At 40.1% G+C, this 21,408-nt stretch overlaps 1 protein-coding gene across 1 annotated transcript; it reads right to left on the bottom strand.

Annotated features, from left to right (window-relative positions):
- Window positions 1-6,195: 6,195 nt before the first annotated feature.
- On the bottom strand, window positions 6,196-19,992 carry sstr2a (somatostatin receptor 2a). The gene is made up of 4 exons (XM_075457291.1): window positions 19,643-19,992; window positions 16,373-17,105; window positions 13,990-14,315; window positions 6,196-10,341 (listed from the first exon to the last, which is right to left on the bottom strand). Exons 2-4 carry the CDS (start codon window positions 16,758-16,760, stop codon window positions 9,910-9,912), a joined length of 1,146 nt encoding a protein of 381 aa, XP_075313406.1. The 5' UTR covers window positions 16,761-17,105; window positions 19,643-19,992; the 3' UTR covers window positions 6,196-9,909.
- Between the last annotated feature and the right edge of the window lie 1,416 nt (window positions 19,993-21,408).

Raw genomic sequence — 21,408 nt, 5'->3', positions numbered from 1 at the left:
TTTATTTGTGTATTTTATTTGCATTTTACTGTCCCTACTTTTGAACCTAATATTTGTCTTTTATCCACACAGACAAACAAGAAAACTAATCTGTGTCTAAAACCTAGAAATAACTCTGACTCGTTATGTCACAATTTAATATTGTTGATTTAAAAATCCTAGAGGAAACAGTTTGCCATCTGAAATCAACAACTTGCACTCTGGACACAATACCACTCAGTAGAAAGTGATCTCCTACAAATATTTAACAACTCACTGGCATCAGGCATTTTTCCCAAGTCACTAAAGACAGCTGCCATTAAGCCACTCCTAAAGCAGATAACTCTCGACGCCTCTATGATGAACAACTATAGACCTGTCTATAACCTCTCTTTTATATTCAAGATTATTGGATATAAATATACATTGTAGACAATGTGGGGTTCAGCGTCTTGCCCAAGGATGCGTCCTACGGAAGCCGGAGTCGAACCATCAACCACATTGTGCAGATGGGTTAAATTGACAAATCCAGAGGTTTTATTTGTTTGTGAGTTCCTGTCCATGCGTTTCGGAGCCTCCATGCGAGACATCACGGTTGGTAAATGTGTTTTTCTGCAAAGAGAATGTAAACTGTTTCCACTCCTGGGCACAGCACCCTCATTGACAATTAGCATTCCCACCAGGGTATTGTATTCCCACAGCCACAGCCAGAGCTGATTTTTAGCTAGAAATGTTGCGTAGTCATTTGACACAGGACTAAACGACGATTAAAGACTTCCCCATCACAATTAAAAGCCAGATGTTAGCAGGTGTTTGCAGTATTTTTGACCAGTGTGAAATAGTTGCCTAACTGCATATACTCTTTAACATCCTGGAGTTTTTTTCTTTGCAAAATATTCCCCAAATAGTTATGTGCACCCCGGCACAGTGATTAATTGTAATAGTAAGAATACCTTCCTGCACAGTTCATATGAGCTGTGCTGCATGAAAATTTTATGCACTACCTTTAGTTTAATCTAGAGAGTCCATATTATACAACAGCACTTTCAAAAGATTTTTCAGGAGTTGTTTGATTGGTTATTTTTCTTCCTCCTTATCGAAAAGGTCATACACAGAGAGGCTTGATCATACCCTTTCGAAGCTTTGAAGCAGCACAGACCCGAAATAATGAAACCGAGGGTACATGGGTGATGTCAGCTGACATTTTTACTTTGACATTCAAAGCTGATTTTCATAAAACCCGTATTTAACTGGTTGAAGTTGAATGTGTACATTGTTCTTCCGCTTTGTACATTTAATCCTCATCTTCATCCTCTCATCTGTAACCACCACAATAAAACACTCCCCAGCATGACATTCATTAGAGAATACATTGTTTTCACAGTGGAACTGAATCCTCAGCGGTACAAATTGGCAGTCGTGAGTCATACGAAGGTGACTCAGGTGGCAGAGAAAATGAGAAGTGATATGAGGCAATGTTCTTGCAAGTAGGCTCAATCATGTGTGGAAGGTATTAAATTGTGCCTCACCTACATTTTACATATCAGAGGATGTCTAAATAAATCCACATTAAACCAAAGAAGATGTATATTATGCATCTCCTCCAATATTTTTCACAAAAAAGCAACACAAAACTCATGGCCAATGAGATAGTAATTGGCAACAAATTGCAGGGGGCCCTGCAAGTTGGCTGTTTTAAAAGTAGCATAATTGCCCACAAGCTGAACATAAACTTGAGGTAGCTACCACATTGTTATCATGATCCATAGCTTAAAAACTCAATTTCCTGAAGAGTTGAGCTTTCTAAAAGTTACATTCATTTGTTTATTTAACAGACACAAGTTTAAAGGGACTTATTTTCAGTCTGTTCACCGACAAGCTTCATTGAATTTAGAGAACAGTTTATAGGCTGTTTTATCATGTTTATCCAAAAAAAGTTCAAAACTGTCCGCAAGTCTACATTCTGTGTTTGTAAAAATACATCACGGAGTTCCCACATCTCTGTAGTGTATGACAACATCTAAATGAGCAGACTCAGTTGTGTGACTTGGCAGAAACTAACCTCAGTTAGTAGCGTGTGGTGTTCACATAGTCCTGTTTACGACCTTGACCATGACCATGACCATGACCACGAGCTCAGCTAAGAAACTGCAAATAAATATTAGCTTGCTTCTGGTAATTTAGCACACGTGGAAATATTAATCTTTGTGTTTTTGCTACAATAGAATTACCTTTTTATATCCACAGATGACTGGGCTGACTTCCTTGGAGTCTGCCAAGTTGCATCACCATGTTTTCACAGTGGCTCAGACAGGACTTGCAAACTAGAGGAGACCGTTTTGATTTTAAACCAACACCTTTTGGGGTGGGGGGGGGGGTGATGCTTGTTGGATTGATTTGGTTGTAGTCTACAAACTAACCACGAGATGTCATTGAAACTTACACACTGCTTTTTAAGTCATTATCCTTCTTCAACAAATTGCGATGTTGACGCAAGTCTTGTTTTATGAATGGTTCTAGCCTCTCTGACCATGCATCACTGACCTCACTGGTGATGGAAGGGAGTCTCAGCTAAGTCAGGACTGATTAATACCATTGCTCTCCCCGTGGCTTTTGGTTGTGTTTTTGCTTCTGTTTTTAGATAGGTCAATGAACCATGGAAATTTCTTCACAGCCCCTAGAGGAATGCAGGTATTCAGTGAATCCCACATTGATTTCCGTTTGTCACACAACATATTATATATGGTGTGTGTGCAAGGATCAAGAAAAAACTTGGAATTTCTCCAAGGGAAGTATTCCTGGAGAACCATGGATGGGCCCCTCGAGTTGCAGTTCCAAGAACATTACAAGATACTTTAAGTGGCTGTATATACAAAATACAAAATGACATGTACCCATACACAGGCTTCAGTACACACACACAGTCATTTCCACAAAAAATACACAGATGTGACCATGGTCTGCATTTTAATTGCAGAGACGAGGACATTAGTCTGTCCAGTACAATCATTGATCACATTATAATCTACAGTATGCAACAATAAAGAGTCACAAAAACATTTGCTTTTGACATTGTATCACACAAACATAAGCTATGTAAGCTGGGAAAATAGTAAAATTTATATACAACAGGTTTTCTGGGATGTTTTGGTTAACGTGTCTGTAGTGTACAAAGACCTTTGGTTGGTTGGCTTTTGGGGGGAACGGGTTGGAGTTTTGATTTGCTGTACACAGATGTCATCACATGATTTTAGACAGTATTAAGTGTAAAGGCACATAGATATAAGTAACAGCACAGTAAAGTACATATCCACAGCTGTACACTAGAAACAAGCAGTTATGACCAGCTCACCTAAGATTTGTATTACCAGGATTACACTGAATATGAAATGTCATACAGATGTTGCAGGTCATTTTAAAAGCTTGATTTATCTTTCATATTCAGAATAAAATGCTGGCACCTAACAATAAGTGTAACACTGCTTTCGGTTGGTGAGGTGGCACAGCCGGTGGGCTATGCCACCCTCCCTATGCAAGAACAAGCAGAGGATACGACAAATACACACAGTTAGTACAGAATGGTGCATCCTCAGGAGTGCACGTAATAGCCCTTCGCAAATTAACTTACGTTTGAAAAACAAAGAAACTGAACACAGGAAGACAGAGGTTTTCCATTCCCCTGCCTCTGCCTCTCATCTGTACACTATACGGCAGAACTGCCAGAAATCCAGACAAATGCCCTTTTCACATTTGGTGTTGATCTGTACCCAGTAAGCACAAAGCTGAGATACACGCCAACTTAGATAGTTCTAATGAATTTTTTTTTTTACCTTTTTCTTTCTTTTTTTTTTTACAGATCACAACCTAATCTTGGAGAAAGATGTAAGTTTTGGTTTCACACAAAGACAAAGAAAGCAGCAGTACAGACTCTATCTCGTCACCTCAGCTGTCTTTTTAGCACTACATTTGCACTGGCTTTGGTGCAAATCATCTTTATAAGCATCTATTGAACATTGAAATATTCCCTTATGTACATCAAATTAAATTAAAGTAGAGTCTAGTCAAGTAGAAATAACAGGCCTAGTGTGCTTTCTTTATTAGGACATTGTGTAGATTTTCCCACAGTGAAATGTGTGCCAGGTCACACTGCTCTTCACCGCTTCTGCAAACAAATGGAATAGGGTGGAAAAACATGTAGAAAGACAAAGCCAGAGCAAAAGTAATTAACTGTGGAAGATGAGAGAATTTACACTGTGAGTATGACGGGACTAAAAACCATAACCGCAATGTATGAGAATGTGGAATGAGTTACTAATTATGCGAAGAAAAATTAGAAAAGATGGAAAATATTGCATGTTTGACTCATGATTGTGGGCATAACTAATCATCAAGCCCTTAGTTTTAGACTATTGTTGAACATACACACTCCACACGATGGCTGACTATGCCTCGCCTGAAGCAGAATTGGTCACCCTCATCAGATACCTAAACTCGGTTCAACGGTACAAGGAGCTGACATCTGTGTGACACATTATGAGCAACACAGCTAAATCATATGGACCTGTATCTACGCACGTCCACAACAATCTGTGAACATGACAGCAAATGTAATGCATGTGTGTGCTCCTGCTTTGAAACGTGATTCACGGTGTGACTGACCCTACGGGAAGTAGAACCAACGGCAGTAGCAACACAGAGAATGTCACGACAAATTACAGGGCATGTTGCCCAAAACCTAATGGGACATGTACCAATGTGTGTGTGTGTGTGTGTGTGGCCACACAGAATGACTGTCAGCAGTAACCTCTCAGGACAGGGACTGTCTGCTTACTCATCTTTTCTGATTGCACTGATTGATGGCCTCTGACGTGACTGATAAACCGGGATAAAAACAGATTGACAATGCAGCATATGGCCAACGACCTTATTACTGCTGTGGGGACTTTGAAATCGTCTGGCAAATGTCGTGGCAACCAGGTGTGGCATCATCATGCAGGCCTGTAGGGGAAGTTGCTATGCCTGATAGCTAAAATGGAACTGGGTATCTGATGTGGACGTGGACTCATTCAGTCAGCACTAATGGAGGTATAAGATCTGGAAATTCTGATTACTGTGGCAGTGTCTTTAACTACATCTTGCCTGCTAGATTTTTTTTCATGTTTAAACACAATTAACAGTGGCATTTCCTCCAATAAAAATGAATCTGTTGAATTAGTAGTTCTCAATCTTTCATAGTCATTCACCCCTGCCGACTATTCAGGCTGCTGGTCATGACCACACCCCATCCATACACACTTTGACGCTCATAACACTAATAAAAATATGACAATAGTTCAGGTGATGTGATAAAAACCATTTCCGAGTCTAAAATGTGTTAATTTTGAAAATCAATTCTTTGAAACCATCTTGCCCATACACAACATAAACATTTAGAAGCTGATCCCAGATACTGGATGAACGAAAAAATTAATTAATTAATAAAAAATAAAAAATGTAAATGGTTGAATAAAGTCCTGGTGCATGTCATACATGCTAGTAGAGCACAGTGTACAATATACACAATACTGTCGATAATATAAAATATGCACCTTGTACAGATATATACAGTTTTTGAAACCCCTTAAAAGGTTTGGTTTGTATTTACAGTATACTGCATCATTAACATTAACACAGCAAATATGTTGCTAAACTTTATGCTAAAATATTACCACTTCAAAAGAAAGAAAATTAGAAATAAAGGAATGCCTATAAAACAAATCCGCTTCAAACACCTTCACTCTTGTTGCACAGGCCGAGAAAGTGATGAGTGAGAAAAGGGGGAGTCACAAAATGGAGAAAAAATAATCCAGGTTTCTGTCTTCTATCGTTGGGTATGAAAATAAAATGTTCAAAAGAAGTAGTTTCCTGAGATGGGATCTGAAATGATTTTCACACGTCGCTAATCCAACCCGTGATCTTTTCGTAACAGTAACCATTTCTAATTATAGCCGAGTATTTACACTGTGTTCCCTAACCTTAGTGAAGCGTTTGCAAAGGGAGTAAAACTGAAACAAAAGAGTCAAATTGATAAAAACAAGTGAAGAATAAGTAGCTGTATCATGGTCTCAAACTGGAGTCCCACAGTTGAAAACTATACAAAATGCAGCCATCTATCTCCTCTTCCTTCCTCCTAATGCAGACTTTGTGGCTTGTTGAAGTGAGCACTCAGTAATGACATTTACTTTTTCAATATGAATAAGCGACAGCCTGCAAGGAAGTGGATAAGTACTGGCCCATAAGTATTGACAGAATGTGCCACGATAACACTGATAACGCGATAAAATGGTGACAATAACAAGGTTAGGTGACGTGTTCAGTATGTTTGTCCCTATTTGAAAAGAGATTCTACTCAGGGTTTGATCCACGAGCCCAAAGGTAAACAATTGTTTTACGAGATTTACCATCTTCTCTCCCTTTGAGGAGATATCAAATTGATTATATTATATTGTGAAATGTTGAAAACCCAAACAGCACAGTGGCTTCGAGCCCCTCCACTTGCCACGCAAACTGAACTGAAAGATCAGTTATATTCAGTTCTTTGGGTCTTTCAAAAAATGTGGAAAAATCTATTACAACCTTTGAGCGGATGTTTGATAAGGCAGTACAGAATGACAGTAAACGCTTGACCTGACCAATGATCCCTTTACAGCTGAGTTTGGGGGACATCACTAGTTCTATTCCCTATTAATAAATACCCTATTTTATTCCTATCTTAAATACAGAACTAATGAAAACTTGACTTGATGATTATAGATGAGAGTTAGACAATCTCCAAAGCCATCCCTGTTCATCTTAAGCTTCCAATGAAAGCTTACACGGCGCAGTGACCTGACAGACTGTTGCTTCTATCTCTTGAACCATGACTGCTATTTTACCCATGCTTCAAAAGATGTCAGTGCACAATTTATGCATGGAGTAATGAGATAAGAGTTGTGTTTATTCATCCAGTGAACTGAAAGACACTAGAACGTAACAGCGTGCACTGATTCAAGCCCAAGTTGATCTGTGACATAACACAAGACAGTTTGTTGCCTGTTCCTGACTAAGCGTAGTCCAAAATCACTCGTCAGTGATTTCATCATTGTCACAACTGCAGCAAGGCGAGTGGACAAGACCTGTTTTTTTTTTACTTTGCTGTATCTACAGTGTAAGAAATTGTCATTTACCACGGTAAATGGTGTCCAACTTCATCTAACTGCATGAGACATGAAACTGGCTGTTTTTGGAGTTGAACCTGTACGAAACAAAAGATTTTGTACCGCTTAGCTCCCATTGCTTCCATTTTAACCATGTATTTAAAATCATGGATGAGTCATTACACTTCTACTGCAAAAGCAACTGCTAAAACACCTTTAACATATAAATATTATGTTGTTAATACACAGCTGATAAAATTAAAAATGCTATTGACTGCATTGTTTTACTTTTAAATGTTCCATACGTTCTACTTTGAGTGTAATTCAACTGCCAAAAACAGGAGACAACCCCAATCCGGTATTACCGTAAATGCTTTAGTAATGATAATTGTGTGGTGAAAATCAGATGTCGTCATAGCCCCAATTTTATACAACTGCTATGTTTTAGCTTGTGTTTATGTGTTTATGTTCATGCATTTGACAGACCCTTTTATCCAAAGCGACTTACAAATGAGGATATAATATTACAGCTAACATCAAAACTAACAATAAGCTACATAGAAGGAAAACAACTAGTCAGGCTCTGTCAGAGGTGACAGTGTAGAAATAGAGTGCAGGCATAGAGGGAAGTACAGAAAGAGAGAGTGCAGTAGAGGGGTAGGGAAGTACAGCGTAAGTGCTGGGATAGGAGATGCTCTCTGAAGAGCTGGGTCTTCAAGAGTTTCTTGAAGCTGTTCTGGTAGCGCTCGGTAGGTCATTCCATCATTGTGGAGCGACACATATCTTCAGATATAAAGCCAGCTAGTCTAACTCACATTTACACAACAGGTAGTAACTCTCTCTTTCTGTCTGTGATCACACGCCCACACATATTTTTTTCCCCACTTTCTTAGATATATACATCTATATTTGTGGGTTTTTTTTATATATATATTTTTTCTCCAATGGTTACAACGCACACATCAGTTTTCTTTCCTGCAGTTTCTCTCTCTCTGCATGTCTTCGCCCCCTTCTCTCCTTCTCCCCGTTCGAGTAGACGACACATTTTCATGGCCTCTGTTAAATTTGGACATTTTCACAAGAACATGCCGACCCAATCGAATGTGACACTGCGGGTCACGTTTTGACAGGAACTTAGTCAAAAACGTTTACAAGTAGATATGGACTCGCCACAGCAGCGTGGCAGGTGGCATCGGAATCCTTTATTTTATTATTTATTTTTTCGTTAGCAAAAGTTTCTTGTGTTTACCTTGAATAGGGATGGCTCAGGTTATCCTGAAACATCCCATAGTTAAGCTGCTATAGACCTAGACTGCCCTCTTTCTGTCTTCTCAAACCCCAGCTGGTCGAGGCGGATGGCCACCCTTCCTGAGTCTGGTTCTGCCAGAGGTTTCTTCCTGTTAAAAGTGAGTCGTTTCTCTCCACAGTCGCCTCAGGCACGCTCAGGACGGGAGATTGGACCGAAAAACAAAAAGTTTTCAGTGCAATCTGTTGGTTTTCTTAGCTAGGAAATTGTTTTTGAATTGGCTCTATATGAACGAATTGGATTATTTTATGAATTATGATTATTATTAATTAATTGAATTCCAATTGGCTTGAATTGGACTTACTATCTAAGTGCCTTGAGATGACATTTGTTGTATTTGGCGCTATATAAATAAAAAAAATGAAAAATGAATGAATAGATTGTAATGTATGAATCAGGATTTTTTTTTTTTTTACTCATTTCTTTTTTCCACAAATAATAGTAAGGAATAGTGAAGCACAGTTTGCATTTAAAAAAAAAAAATTCTTTCTGAACACAGCGTGAACATTTGTGGAGCTCTCCTGCAGAGGTTGACAGAAATCCATTTCCTATATAGTCGAGCTGTTTGTTAGAGTACCTAAAGAGATGGTTTTCCATCTTTCATCAATAATCCAGGAGGTTGAATTATAGAGTTTACAAATCAATACTGCCTCTCCTGTGAAGATGCCAGCTAGAGAGGAGGGAGAAAAAGCATCCTTTTTCTCTCTACAGACAGAAGAGCTTTGCCACTTTGTTGCCCTTTTGATCATGTGTGACCAAACTAACCAGCTGATGTGAATGAAATATGACAGGGACCTTATTCATCGAAGGGTTGTTGTTTCAGTTCCTTGTCTTTGGACGGCTGTAGGGAATTACAGTTCCTGTTTTCCACCGCAGTGTTCGGCCAACTTGGCCACTGTGTTTCCATTTTGGGGAGCGATCAATGCCAGTACTTTTTGTCGTTGAAAACAAAACAGAAAAGACAAACAGACCCATGAATCAGAGCAAAGATGGGGCTCTGTCTCGTTCATATCCCTCTCCAGCACAAGTCTGCCACCCCTGACATTTCTTCACTGGGTGAACAGCAGTCTCCCCTCATCCTGCCACTTGTTTCGATCTTGTGTCAGTTGAACTGGCAGCAAACAGCAGTCTTACGATTGTTTGATTTCAACATCAATTCCCCTAATGCTGTTGAAAATCGCCTGTGTCAAAATATGGATCCCCCCCCTCTCCAACTCTCAGTCAAAAACCCAATCATCGAGACATTTTAGCTGGACTCAGTGTACTTTCCCTGACCTCTGAAAACCCTTAAGAAATTGTTTATTTTTCACTTGGACTTTGCTCATCTGTTAGTGTCTATGACAGAGGATTACGTCATCCCTCTCATCTTTGAACAGGGGTCACTAGCAGCCCATTAGTCTGAAATCAGTTTCTCCCACCTCCCTCTATGTTACTGCTGCTCCGTTACCCTCAGATGCTGGTCTGCAGCTCACCGTTGAGCAGCGCAGCATTGTGAGTCTCCAAGTTGGCGGTGATGAGCACCGCTTCATTAACCATCCTGCTCCTGTCCGCCCTGCTGTCACTGCGCTCGATCTCGTCCAGGCCCGCCACCTTCTTCAGGCACAGAACATTCTGAAAGCTCTTCTTGAAGTTGTCCGACAGGAAGGCGTAAAGGATGGGGTTGGCGCAGCTGTTGGCGTAGCCGAGCACCACCACAAAGTCAAACGTACTCTTCAGGGCGGAGGTGGGCTTTATGGAGCCGGTGACGGAGGTGACGTTGAAAATGTAGAAAGGGAGCCAGCACAGGACGAACACCGCCACCACGATGGACACCATCCGTGTCACCTTACGCTCTGAACGTTTGCGCTTTGTGGAACCCACACGCAATCCAGACGACTTCACCTGGTAAAGGGAGAAAAAAAGTGACTTAAAACCTCCCAAACTTTAAAAGCACAATGTTTACACAAAAGCATGAAAGAATAAGATGTGATTTATGAAGACGAATATTTACTTGCTTTTTGCTGACGGTAAAATTGAAAGATTTATACTTCTGTCATACACAAAACTGCCATCTAAGAAGCTGGGCTGCTCTGAAAATATGCTTCTGGCTTACGTTATCTGGCAGTATTCTTTCCAGAAAGTTAGAACAGGAGTATATTTACCAAAATGTTGTGTCATCCCTTTAAATGACACTAAGCATCTGGAAAATGTGAAGACCAACTGCTGTAGTATTTTTAAAATCTTTATTAATGGGGCTGTAGATGCAGTGTTTGGGCTTGTGCATTACAGAGTAATGCATTAGAGTGCTCTTTTCTTTTTGGTTGAAACCAGCAATGTAATGCAGTGGGTTTGCAGTTCAAGTAGTTTTTTTTAAGTACTAGTTATTTAGTCAAATACACAGTCCATTACTGTTAACGTTTTACCAAATCTGGGAATTATGAATGTCAGAACAGAAGACAGTTTTCCAATCTTAAAGCTGCAGTCTGCAGGATTTGTTGTTGTCATACGTAAAGTCCTACTTTTTGGCATTTTAAGAGTTTACATGATCTATCAGAACGCTTGAAGTTGAAAACGGTGACCTCCGTAGTCGCAAAATGCAAGAAATGCTTATTTTTTAACCGAAAAATAAAAAGTTATTCAACTTCCTGTCCCGCCCCATCAAAACACATGAGAACTCGTGCACGTAGACGTGCACGCCAGATGCGCTTACACGACTCCTCATTCATCAACTCACCTGTCATTTGCGATCATTGAAGACACAGTAAGTAGACAAGCCCGTAATGAAGTTCAATAGTCTAGATAAATAAGCGTGGGGACGAGCCTACCTTGTATCGCGCGTGCACAATTGGTGATTGACAGGCAGCAGAGCCCAGCTCGTAAACCTGATTGGTTACCTTTTACCGGTCCAGTCTGCAATTTTGTAAACAAACCTGCTGGCTTTGGAGGGACCTAGCGGGACAAATAGGGGACCTAGAGAACTATTTTTTTTTTGTATTGGGGTATTTAATGTACTACTTTCAGAATCCCCGGACAGTTCCAGGCATTATGCTTGAAAAAGAGTTGCAGACTGCAGCTTTAAAAAAGGCACCCAGACAAAGTCTACACATCTTTACTTCTGACAGATTCAAGCGCTCAAGGACACATTTTTTCAGTGGCAGACAGTAGTTGAATGAAGTTGTATGAAAAAATATATTGTATAAAATTCTTAATGTTAGGCTAAGGAGAGGAGTTTTGTAAATAAGCTCTTAGATGTGGATATTTGGTGAACTCAATGGAAAGAAATTAATGATGGTAACTAAGGCCCTGCACACATGGGAACAGGGTCTCGTTAACTGCAGATTTGCAGATATGCATTGGCACCGATTGTCCAAATGCATATGCCGTGTTAGGAACTGAAAGGGTGAAGAATTTTCCTTACTCCATCTGTAATGGTTATGTGTGGACTGGAAAACCAGGGTATTGGGCTTGCGACATCAGTTTGCGTGGCAATTTCTCCTTTGTTTACAAGGCTGTGGCAAACCTAGCCAAGATAGTGGTGCTAACAGGACTTTTTACCAGTTTGTACGTCACTGTACACTTAATTGGTGACTATATTGAGGAACCAAGGCATAAAAGCACATTATGGAGTATACTGCTAAATAAAACAACAACACAGCCAGAGGGCAACATCACAGTTTTTACCCCGATCTCTGTTCTATGTCCACATGGCTGTTGCATCTGATTTAGCTACTTCACTCGTACATTAAAGGGCAAGCAACTAACCTGTCAAAAAGAAAAAGTTTAATGCAAACTGTACAACATAGCTTCAATTTGGGTTGAGATACCGCAGTTTACAACGTTGGTTTCCAACCCCGCACTACACCATTTCGCTTTACACTCGCTTGACATTTTCATGGGCTTCTGATGTTGTCTTTTTGTGTTTTGTCTATACTTTAGGTGTAGTTTTTTCCTATCTGTAACCAAATAAATAATTATTCAATTAACCGAGAAAATAATGAGCAAATTAATGAAGACTGCTATGTTGGCTTTTTCCAAATTAGATGTAGTTCAACAACGTGAGGTTAGGATTTTACACAAGTTAAGTCTCATCTTTTCTGAGCATAGTGCTTCAACAAACAAGACACAAGAGGTTAATTAGGGAGCTTTAGACATGAAGCCACAATGCTCCGGCCTGTTGCCTGTTATTTTTAATGGACAGATAGGAGAGATGATTGCTCATGTAACTGCAAGAGAGTAAAGAAGTTTATAATTAAAAGCTTCCAGCAGTTAGTGTTAGTGCAAAGAAATGTGCTGTCGGGCAGCACTCAAGCAACAGGGAAAGAAGACGAAATCTACGTATTAATTTTGATAGAAGTCAGCCTCAGCCAGATAAAACAGTTTCTTTTTCCTTGAAAATACACAGCCTTTTTTCCAATCTAAATCCCCCTTTAAAAGAGGATTTCTACTTTTCCAAAATGATTGAACACCTTTGAAATTTAAAAAATAAAAACATCCAGGGTTTCCCTCTTTAGTTTGGACAGCTCTTTAGAGCTTTAGAGCTGAAAATAAGCCGGACGATCCCTCTCCTCTTTAGTCTGAAGGACAAGATGTCCATAATTTCTAAAAATTATTTTGTCTGACCACAGAACAGTTTTCCACTTTGCCTCAGTCCATTATAATGCACTATGGCCCAAAGAAGACTGCAGTATTTCTGAATGTTCACATATAGCGTCTTCTTTGATTATAGAGCTTTAACCATCTCATATTTAGTCTTTTTAAAAACCAAATTAACCGTCCAAAACAATAATTAAAAAAAAAATTGCAGAATCACAGAAATTGATTTCTGGAAGTGTTCCTGAGCCCATGCAGTGACTTTGATGACAGAATCGTGCCTGTTTTTAATGCAGTGCTGCCTGAGGGCCTGAAGATTACGAGCATCTAATATAGATTTTCTTAGCCATGTCCATTAAACAAGAGAGATGTTTCCAGATTCTCTGAATCTTATATTATATTATATCATTTAGATGATGGAATATTCAAAGCCTTTACAATTTAATGTTGAGGAACATTATTCTGAAGTTGCACCACAGTTTTTTAGATGTTTTTTGCCGATTGCTGAACCCCTGCCAACCTTTAATTTTGAGAAACTCTGTCTCTCTAAGTTGCTTTTTATACCCAATCTTTTTATTGCCAATTAACCTCATTAGCCCTCCTGCTGTTTCCTTTTGTACTGAGTACTTTTCCAGTCTTCTTTTGCCTCCATTCCAAACTTTTTGAGATATGCTGCTGCCATCAATTTCAGGATGAGATAATATTTTTCATGAAATAGTAAAATGCCTCCCTTTCAAAATCCAACATGTTTTCTATCTTCTATTATGACTAAAGTATTGGTTGATGAGAACCGCAAGTCATTGCAATTTTTTTCATTCACATTTTTCAGCGGCCCAACTTTTTGGGAATTTGGGTTGTAATTTAAAAAATCAGTGCATTCGAAGGACATAGTGAAATGCAACATCAACAACAGAAAAAAGTACAAAATATAATGCAACACATCCGATTACAGGATCTCACCTTGACTATAATGAGCAGGTAGCACAGACATATCACTGCCAGTGGCAGGAAGAATCCAACAAAGAAGGTGTAGAATATGAAGGCTGTGTAGTAGACCTCCTGAGGCTCGGGCCACACTATCCCACACACTGGCACCTTATTCAGGCCACTGAAGATCATGGTTGGTAGGATGACTAACAGTGAAACAACCCATACTGTGAGGTTAATTAGCTTGGCTACACGGGGCTTCCGCCATTTTGTGGACCTAATGGGGTGGACTACAGCCAGGTATCGATCGATGCTCATCACCATCAGGCAGAAGATGCTAGTGAACTGATTGAGAGAGTCTGAGACATGACAGAGGAGTGAAGACAGGAGAAAGGTTAGCCGTGGATAGGTGCCGCATGGTTAGTCAGCACAACTGATATGCTGATTAAATGAAATAGGAATAGGTTTCAGCTTCTTTCCTTTTTTGAAAAGCAAAATGCAAGAGAGATGTCAATCTTCTGTCTGTTAAAGATGAAGCTGAAATTAAATTTCCCTTTAAGCAAGGGAAATTTAATTTCCATCCATTTTCTATACCCGCTTAATCCGTTGGTCGGGTCGCGGGGGGGCTGGAGCCTATCCCAGCAGTCATCGGGCAAGAGGCAGGGTACACCCTGGACAGGCCCCCAGTCCATCACAGGGCCACACAGACACTCACTCCTAAGGACAATTTCTTTAGAGACACCAATTAACCTAAGATGCATGTTTTTGGACAGTGGGAGGAAGCTGGAGTACCCAGAGATAACCCACGCATACACGGGGACAACATGCAAACTCCACATAAAAAGGCCCCAGCCGGGAGTTGAACCTGGAACCTTCTTGCTGTGAGGTGATGGTGCTAACCACCACACCACCATGCAGCGAAACTTTCATTTCCTGTTTCAAAATTATTTTCAGCAGGGCTGTGTAGTAGAGTTTTGTGTTAGTTGTCAGTGTCTTCCTATCTTTTACTATCAGAAAGACAAAGGTCAAAGCATTCGCGATTTTAGATAATCAGCTGGAATTCAGCTACACAGAACCTCGACCACATAGGAGCAAATTTTTGCCTTCTTTTTTTTTTTTAAATCCCTCACAGTTAAAACAAACTCATACATACCTGATTTTGCACAGCATCACTTACAAATCCACTACTTACTCATTTTGTCACTATCTTCTCAACCGAAGAACATCTGCATTGCTCTACTCGACTGCGTTCAAAGTAAACAGGTGATACATTCTACAGCTGATCAGCTGAGCCTGTCAGGAGCTCTCGGACTTGATGAATGTCCTTCTGCTGGCCTGATGAATGTCCTTCTGCTGGCCATTGCTTTAGCAAAGACTTAAAAGATGGCAAGTATTTGTGCTCATTTTTACCGTTTTGTGGATGCAGAATTAGGCTGGAAGATTGATGAGTCGCAGCTGATCAGCAGTAGGATAGGTTAAGCGACCACCGTGCTTGTAAAAATGAGCAGCTATGTGGATGTTTTTCAGACGAGAAAATAGTGACAGAGTAAATAAACAATTACTATCTATAGCTTTCGCTCAAATCACCATTACATTTTTGTTTGATTGTTCAGATGGAAAGAATTTGCTCTTATGTCACGCTTATTGAATAGCTTTTTGCATATCTCCCTGTCAGACTTGGTTCTTACAGTGTGTAAGTTACTATACTTTAAGTGTTATGGTTCTTTCTTTCTTTCAACGCCTCCAGCCTTAAAACTAACACAGTCAGGAATTCTTATGCATATACCTTTCTAGTACAATTGCTTTGGATATCGTCATCTAATAACAGCATCCCAACTTCCAATCAAGAACTCTTTCAGCTGCAGCTCAGTGCAGCCTAGTAGCCAGGGTAAAACTGATGATAAGTATTATCTCAGTAACTGGGTTTTCTCTCAAATATGTGGTAAATCTTTAAGCAAATTTCATCAAATCTGCTCAACAAAATGCAAATTTATTCATGTTTCCATCCATTTGGTTTATTGGAAGCTCTCAAGGAGGGACTGCAGCAAAGGAATGGGCCTTGATACAATGTTAATAAAAGAGGGATAATCACACCTCAAAAGAAAACAAACTGAAAGATTTAATATGATGGGATGCCTCGTGACAGAGAACAAAATGGACAATAGAAATTGAGGCGTTTGGGTGACTAATATTACAACTCTGTCCTATTGAAACTGTGTTTTTAAGAGACATGAAATGACAATGTTTCACTTTTTAAAGATAAAAAGCAAACTTGTTCCTTTAGTATTTATTGCAACCATTGCAGATAGTGATTCAAGAACCGTTTTTCTTTGTGGGAACCTACAAGCTCTTCTTTACGCAGTGAAACTGCTGCGACAGTCTGCAGTGAATCATTTGCCTTCTGCTTTATACCCACCTACAGTCATGATCACCCTGCACAGAGCCTCTCCAAAGGGCCAGTGGACCAGCGACAGCTGCATTGCAATGAATGGCAGGCTCATCATGCACAAAACATCTGCCACTGCCAGGTTCAGGATGTAGATGTTGGTCACTGTCTTCATTTTGGCGTAACGCAGGATAACATAGATGACCAGGGTGTTGCCACATAATCCCACAGCGCATACCATGAAGTAGATGAGGGTAATGACCGCAGAGCTGGTCTTATCCTGGTGAGACACGTTGGTCCGTGAGATGTTGAAGTCCAAGTATGACTCATTCTCTTGGTTGTAGGAGTCATACAAAAGGGGAGCGGGGATAGAGGCGTTGGGGGAAGGGGGGACGAATGACCATGGATCCAACGCCATGACTTTTGGATGGACTTATGAGATCAGAAATTTTAAATGTCTACAGATGATGAGCGTAGGAAGTATGGTGTAATTGTAGGGTTAGGATTAACCAGTATGGCACTAGTTAATATTAATGCGTATGACTCATGTAATTCAAAGCACTGAATTTACAGAATGAGGTTGTAGAGATAAGGTTAAAGGGAATTCCGGGGGTTTATCTTAAGATAAAAGATAACAGCCTGGAGCACTGGGAATATAAGGATCTGGGGCAGTGGGGATTGGGATGAGCAGGGACTTTCATGTACGTGAAGCCACAATGATCACATTCCAGCTGTAGAGAGACAGTAAAATAGCAAGATAGATCTATGGAGAGAAAGAACAGAAAACGTAGTAAGTTTGGCAGAAGAAAAAAGAAAGAATTGACGATTAATAATAGTCCTTCAATATCCATGGCAACAGGTGCAAGGTGTCTTTACATAACTATTTTCAGTCCTACAACCAGAGTAACATTTGAAATGTCCTCTCTAAATATTGCTTAAAATAGTGCCTCTATATGTTCAATTTTTCTTTTTTCTTTTGGCAGATACACATAGAAGAGATGAGCAAGCTCAAAATTTGACCAAATGTACAACTTTGTCGAGATAACGTTTAGCTAATTTTGTCTGTCTTTTTAGAAACACGGTGGGGGAAGAGAAATCTGGGAGTGTGGCAGTTGGGAAGCAATCCCAAATAAGTGGGGCTTTGGGGTTCAGTACACATCAAAATTACACTCTGAACATACACATTTACCTTCAGTATTATGTTCTGACACATTCAAGGCCAACATAGCTGTAAGGGACCAACATAACCCTTTTAGAGTCATGTTTATAGTCATGTTCATCTATTTTCTACAGTTGTACACGTGCAAACAAATTCATACTGAATTTCAATTGCTTTGCAGCCCCGACCTGATATTCACTAAGCCTCACATTCCAGGTCTCATGTATGTATGTGTGTGTCACTTCCACTGATGCATACATTCAAAAAGGCACACCAGCGCAAGAGAACGGCGAGGGCACTGCGCTAGCAAAGACAAATGTTTATTCAATTGATCTCTGGGACAAACAGGTCTGACACAGGAGCCTGTGGTGACAGGGACTGGCTCAACGGGGACAGACTTAATTTACCCGAATTACGTGAGAGTAGAACTCAGAAAGTCTGCTCTGAGTAACTAAGGGCTGCAATCATAAATACATAATATTCAAAAGATAACTAAACACATTTTTCATTAATTCATAGTGATTTTCTCTTAATCCATTCACTCTGTTCATTTCAATTAAAAAGCAACAACAAATAGCATTGCACATTTCCTGAGCCACGAGGAATGCCTTTAAACACGTTCTTTTCTATCCCCATTTGTCAAAAGATCCAAAGGCATTCAAGAATTAATCTATAGCACGATTATGAGAGCTGTCACTTGGTAGTCCTTTCAGAGCTAATAAAGTGGATAATTCTGACCAATAACAGCACAGAAGGATGTAAGTGTTTCCCATTTCATCTTGAATTTCTCGTCACTGTACAACCCTCACGTTCTTAGGGCTTGAATCAGGTTTAGAATGCTGCAGGGAAGGATCATCTGCACTAACTTTAGATTCAGAGCTCAACTTAAATGTCCAAATCTATGCACTTTTTAAAGGTAGAATGACTTGAATGTATCATTAGGATGCACTGCATTCGGACAATTTGAAGGAATGTGCAAAAAAAATAATAATAAAAAGGTGACCTTTATTAATATTTCTGTGCTGGTTGATTTAGTGATGCCGGTGGTTCCAGCTGGAAACAACAAGTGCAGGAATGATGCACCCTGACAGCGTCAATAAAAAGCTGCAAGTCAGGGAGATAGTTGCTAAATCCAAACACATGAAATGGTATTCGTGAGGAATTTGTTTGATAGACTGAATATCAGAAGGATTTTGTCTTTAAGTGAAAAAAGAAAAATCTTGCATCCACAAAAACAACGTCAGCCAGCATTGTCACGGAGCTCCTTCACAGATGAAGCTGCCTAAGAGTGAGTGAGTCAGAGAAAGGACTGATATTGTCTGCTGGCAGGAGAAAACAGTATCTGGTGTGCATGTGTTAGCTTTATTTGGCAAAACCTACCAGTTTCATAGTAAGGCACTGTAATTGCATTTTCGATTCTAACAGAGCGTTAGTTGCTGCTCTATTAAAAACTAATCCAAAGGGAAAGTCCAATGGGCTTCTTCTCAGAAAGAAAAAGTGCATTTGCAGCATCTCAGCTCTGCACTGACTGTGTGAAGTGATGAAGTGAGAGGATGGCAGGGAAGCAGCAGCTCAGTGTGTCACAGCCTCACAGTTAACCTGCAATTGTGTGTGCTTAATGTCCAACTCAGTGGTACACTCTGAATGACAATAAGAAGAAAAAAGGCTTTTTAACCATCAAACCTTTGGACTTTAGAGGTGATGTGTATCCAAAGTTGTCAATTTAGTTGTTATATATATATATATATATATATATATATATATATATATTATCTAACTTAGAGGAGTTGCACTTGTTCCACATTTGCCTCCCTCTTACACCAAAGACACACGTCTTGAAAACACACACACACACACACACACACACACACACACACACACACACCTACGCACACACACACACCTACGCACACACATAAAGGCTCCAGGTTCAATGTGACAGTTTTCTTGATTTCATGTGGGTGCCAAACACTAATGAGTGCTGATGTTTTCGCCGATCTGTACTTTGTGACAGGTTTGACCATATAGGGATCAAAATGCAGTGCGCACAAGCCAGTCAAAGAAGAACATTTCTGAAAGCTCAGTTTAAAAAAGCTAAACACAATCATTTTCTCTTTTTTTGTCCGAATTTTTGCACTTACACGTAAACGGAGAACTTCAACATCCTATCGCGTCCAAATGGGCAAGGTGTCCTGTAGCAGAGAACAGAGAGTCCTGCCGCCCCGAAGCGGCGCCGACCCGCTGGAAAGCTGCATCTCTCCAGACTCTCCATCCACCTGCTCCCACAGTGTTACGCACGGCGGCGGCGTTCAGCAGCTTTAAACGGAGCTGCCCTTTACACTACATCTCCTAGGTCATTTTTTAATCGACGAGAAATATTCCGAGCTTGTCAACTGAAACTATGACAGAACGCGGCTAAACAACGAAAAAAGAACAGCCGCGCTCAGCGTGCGCCGCTTCCAACGAGAAAGTCTTTGGCACCAGATTCTCGCAGCGGGACTCGCAGCTGAACTGAGGAGAGGAGAAGAGAGTGAGGGAGGGGGAAGAGAGAGAGAGAGAGGGGGGGGTGCTGATGATGGTCTGAGCGAGAGATAAAAATATTGATCGAGTCACCGTTTTGCGCGTTGGTTTAAGGCGGTTTGCTGATTTCAATCATGAGTTGGCTCTTTTATTTTCTTTTTGGTTAATTATAGATCACAGTTCTAATCAAGTGGCAAACTATATTACACACACACCACTATGTCAAATATACAAAGATCAGCTTGTTCTATCCTGGGACATTCCATGCAGCACATACCTGGACTTTTAGGGGCCAAAATGTCTCTTTGTTTTGTTGCTTCGGATAATTTTGTTTGTTGATTCTTGCAAAGCAGCACCCGAGGAAGAAGGAAAATCAGCCTCCAGGAAGCCACAAGTAATGATGCTGCAAACAGAGAGACTCTTCACACTCATCAGCTTCCACTGAAATTATCTCAAGTGTCATCCAGGTCTTGCACGTGCAGAGTGCACAGCAATGGCACTCGGATCTAAGGGATGAAGCCATTCTGTCTTTATTTAAAGGAGAGGTTTTCAAGCAAGTGCAGATGGTGGGTATCTTCCATAACCTCTCTCAGTGAAGAACTCCATGGGAAAATGCCCTGCACTTATCTCAACATAGGAATCCAAAAGTGCAGCTATTATTACGACCAGATGTTGTCTTATCAAAGATTAATAGTCCTATTTATGTCCAAAAATCATGAAGGGGCTGAAGATACTCAGAGAGCGAAGTATGATGCAAGAAATTGAGAGAAACAGAGTTTTGAAGGACTCATGTCTTTAGTTCGAGCCCCATCAGAGAAGTGTGTTTGCTGAGATTTGAATCGGTATTACGAGGTTTTCATAGTAAATTTTCCACGCTGGGTCACCAAGTATCACAACTTTTCCTCTTTATTTTAAGGTCATGAGCAAGAATAACATTAAAGGGGAAGTTTTTTTGCCAAGAGTTGGATGAAAATGATACCGCTATGACTTAAGACAATGTCAAGCCAGCTGTGAACAGTCCAGATCATGGAAAAATGTGAAATACTCAAGAAACAGATAATTTTGTGTTTGCGCTGATGAAGACAAAATCTGTCATTTTTGTGCAGAATTTCCAAATTAATCATATTCTATAGTTTGTCTGGTTTGGATGATCCGAAATCAGTTTTTGCGTTTAAGAAATGGCACCAATAAAAGGATATTTTGATGCCGTATGTATTTAAAGTCTTTGTTTAAACTCAAACTATGACGTTTTCCAAGTCCTTTTTAATGCCCTAAGGTTTTTTCATCTCCAGTTGCACACATAAGAAAAAGAAAGTCAAAATATGCCTCTGTTTAAATTTCCTGTCTCCAACTTTGCCATGGGACTGGGTTTAAAAGGCACAATATT

Source organism: Odontesthes bonariensis, chromosome 23 (assembly GCF_027942865.1).
Source record: "Odontesthes bonariensis isolate fOdoBon6 chromosome 23, fOdoBon6.hap1, whole genome shotgun sequence".
Lineage (NCBI taxonomy): Eukaryota > Metazoa > Chordata > Actinopteri > Atheriniformes > Atherinopsidae > Odontesthes > Odontesthes bonariensis.
Note: the sequence above shows the minus strand (reverse complement) of the source record. Positions and strands in the feature narration are given on the sequence as shown.

What these genes read in the sequence shown, in the direction of transcription:
- sstr2a (XM_075457291.1), bottom strand. Translation starts at nt 16,760, where the DNA reads ATGGCGTTGGATCCATGGTCATTCGTCCCCCCTTCCCCCAACGCCTCT. An exon ending in CAGGGTGATCATGACTGTAG is followed by an intron (nt 14,316 to 16,372) that starts GTGGGTATAAAG and finishes GTCATGTCTCAG; the next exon opens with ACTCTCTCAATCAGTTCACT. An exon ending in ACCTGCTCATTATAGTCAAG is followed by an intron (nt 10,342 to 13,989) that starts GTGAGATCCTGT and finishes TCCCTTTACCAG; the next exon opens with GTGAAGTCGTCTGGATTGCG.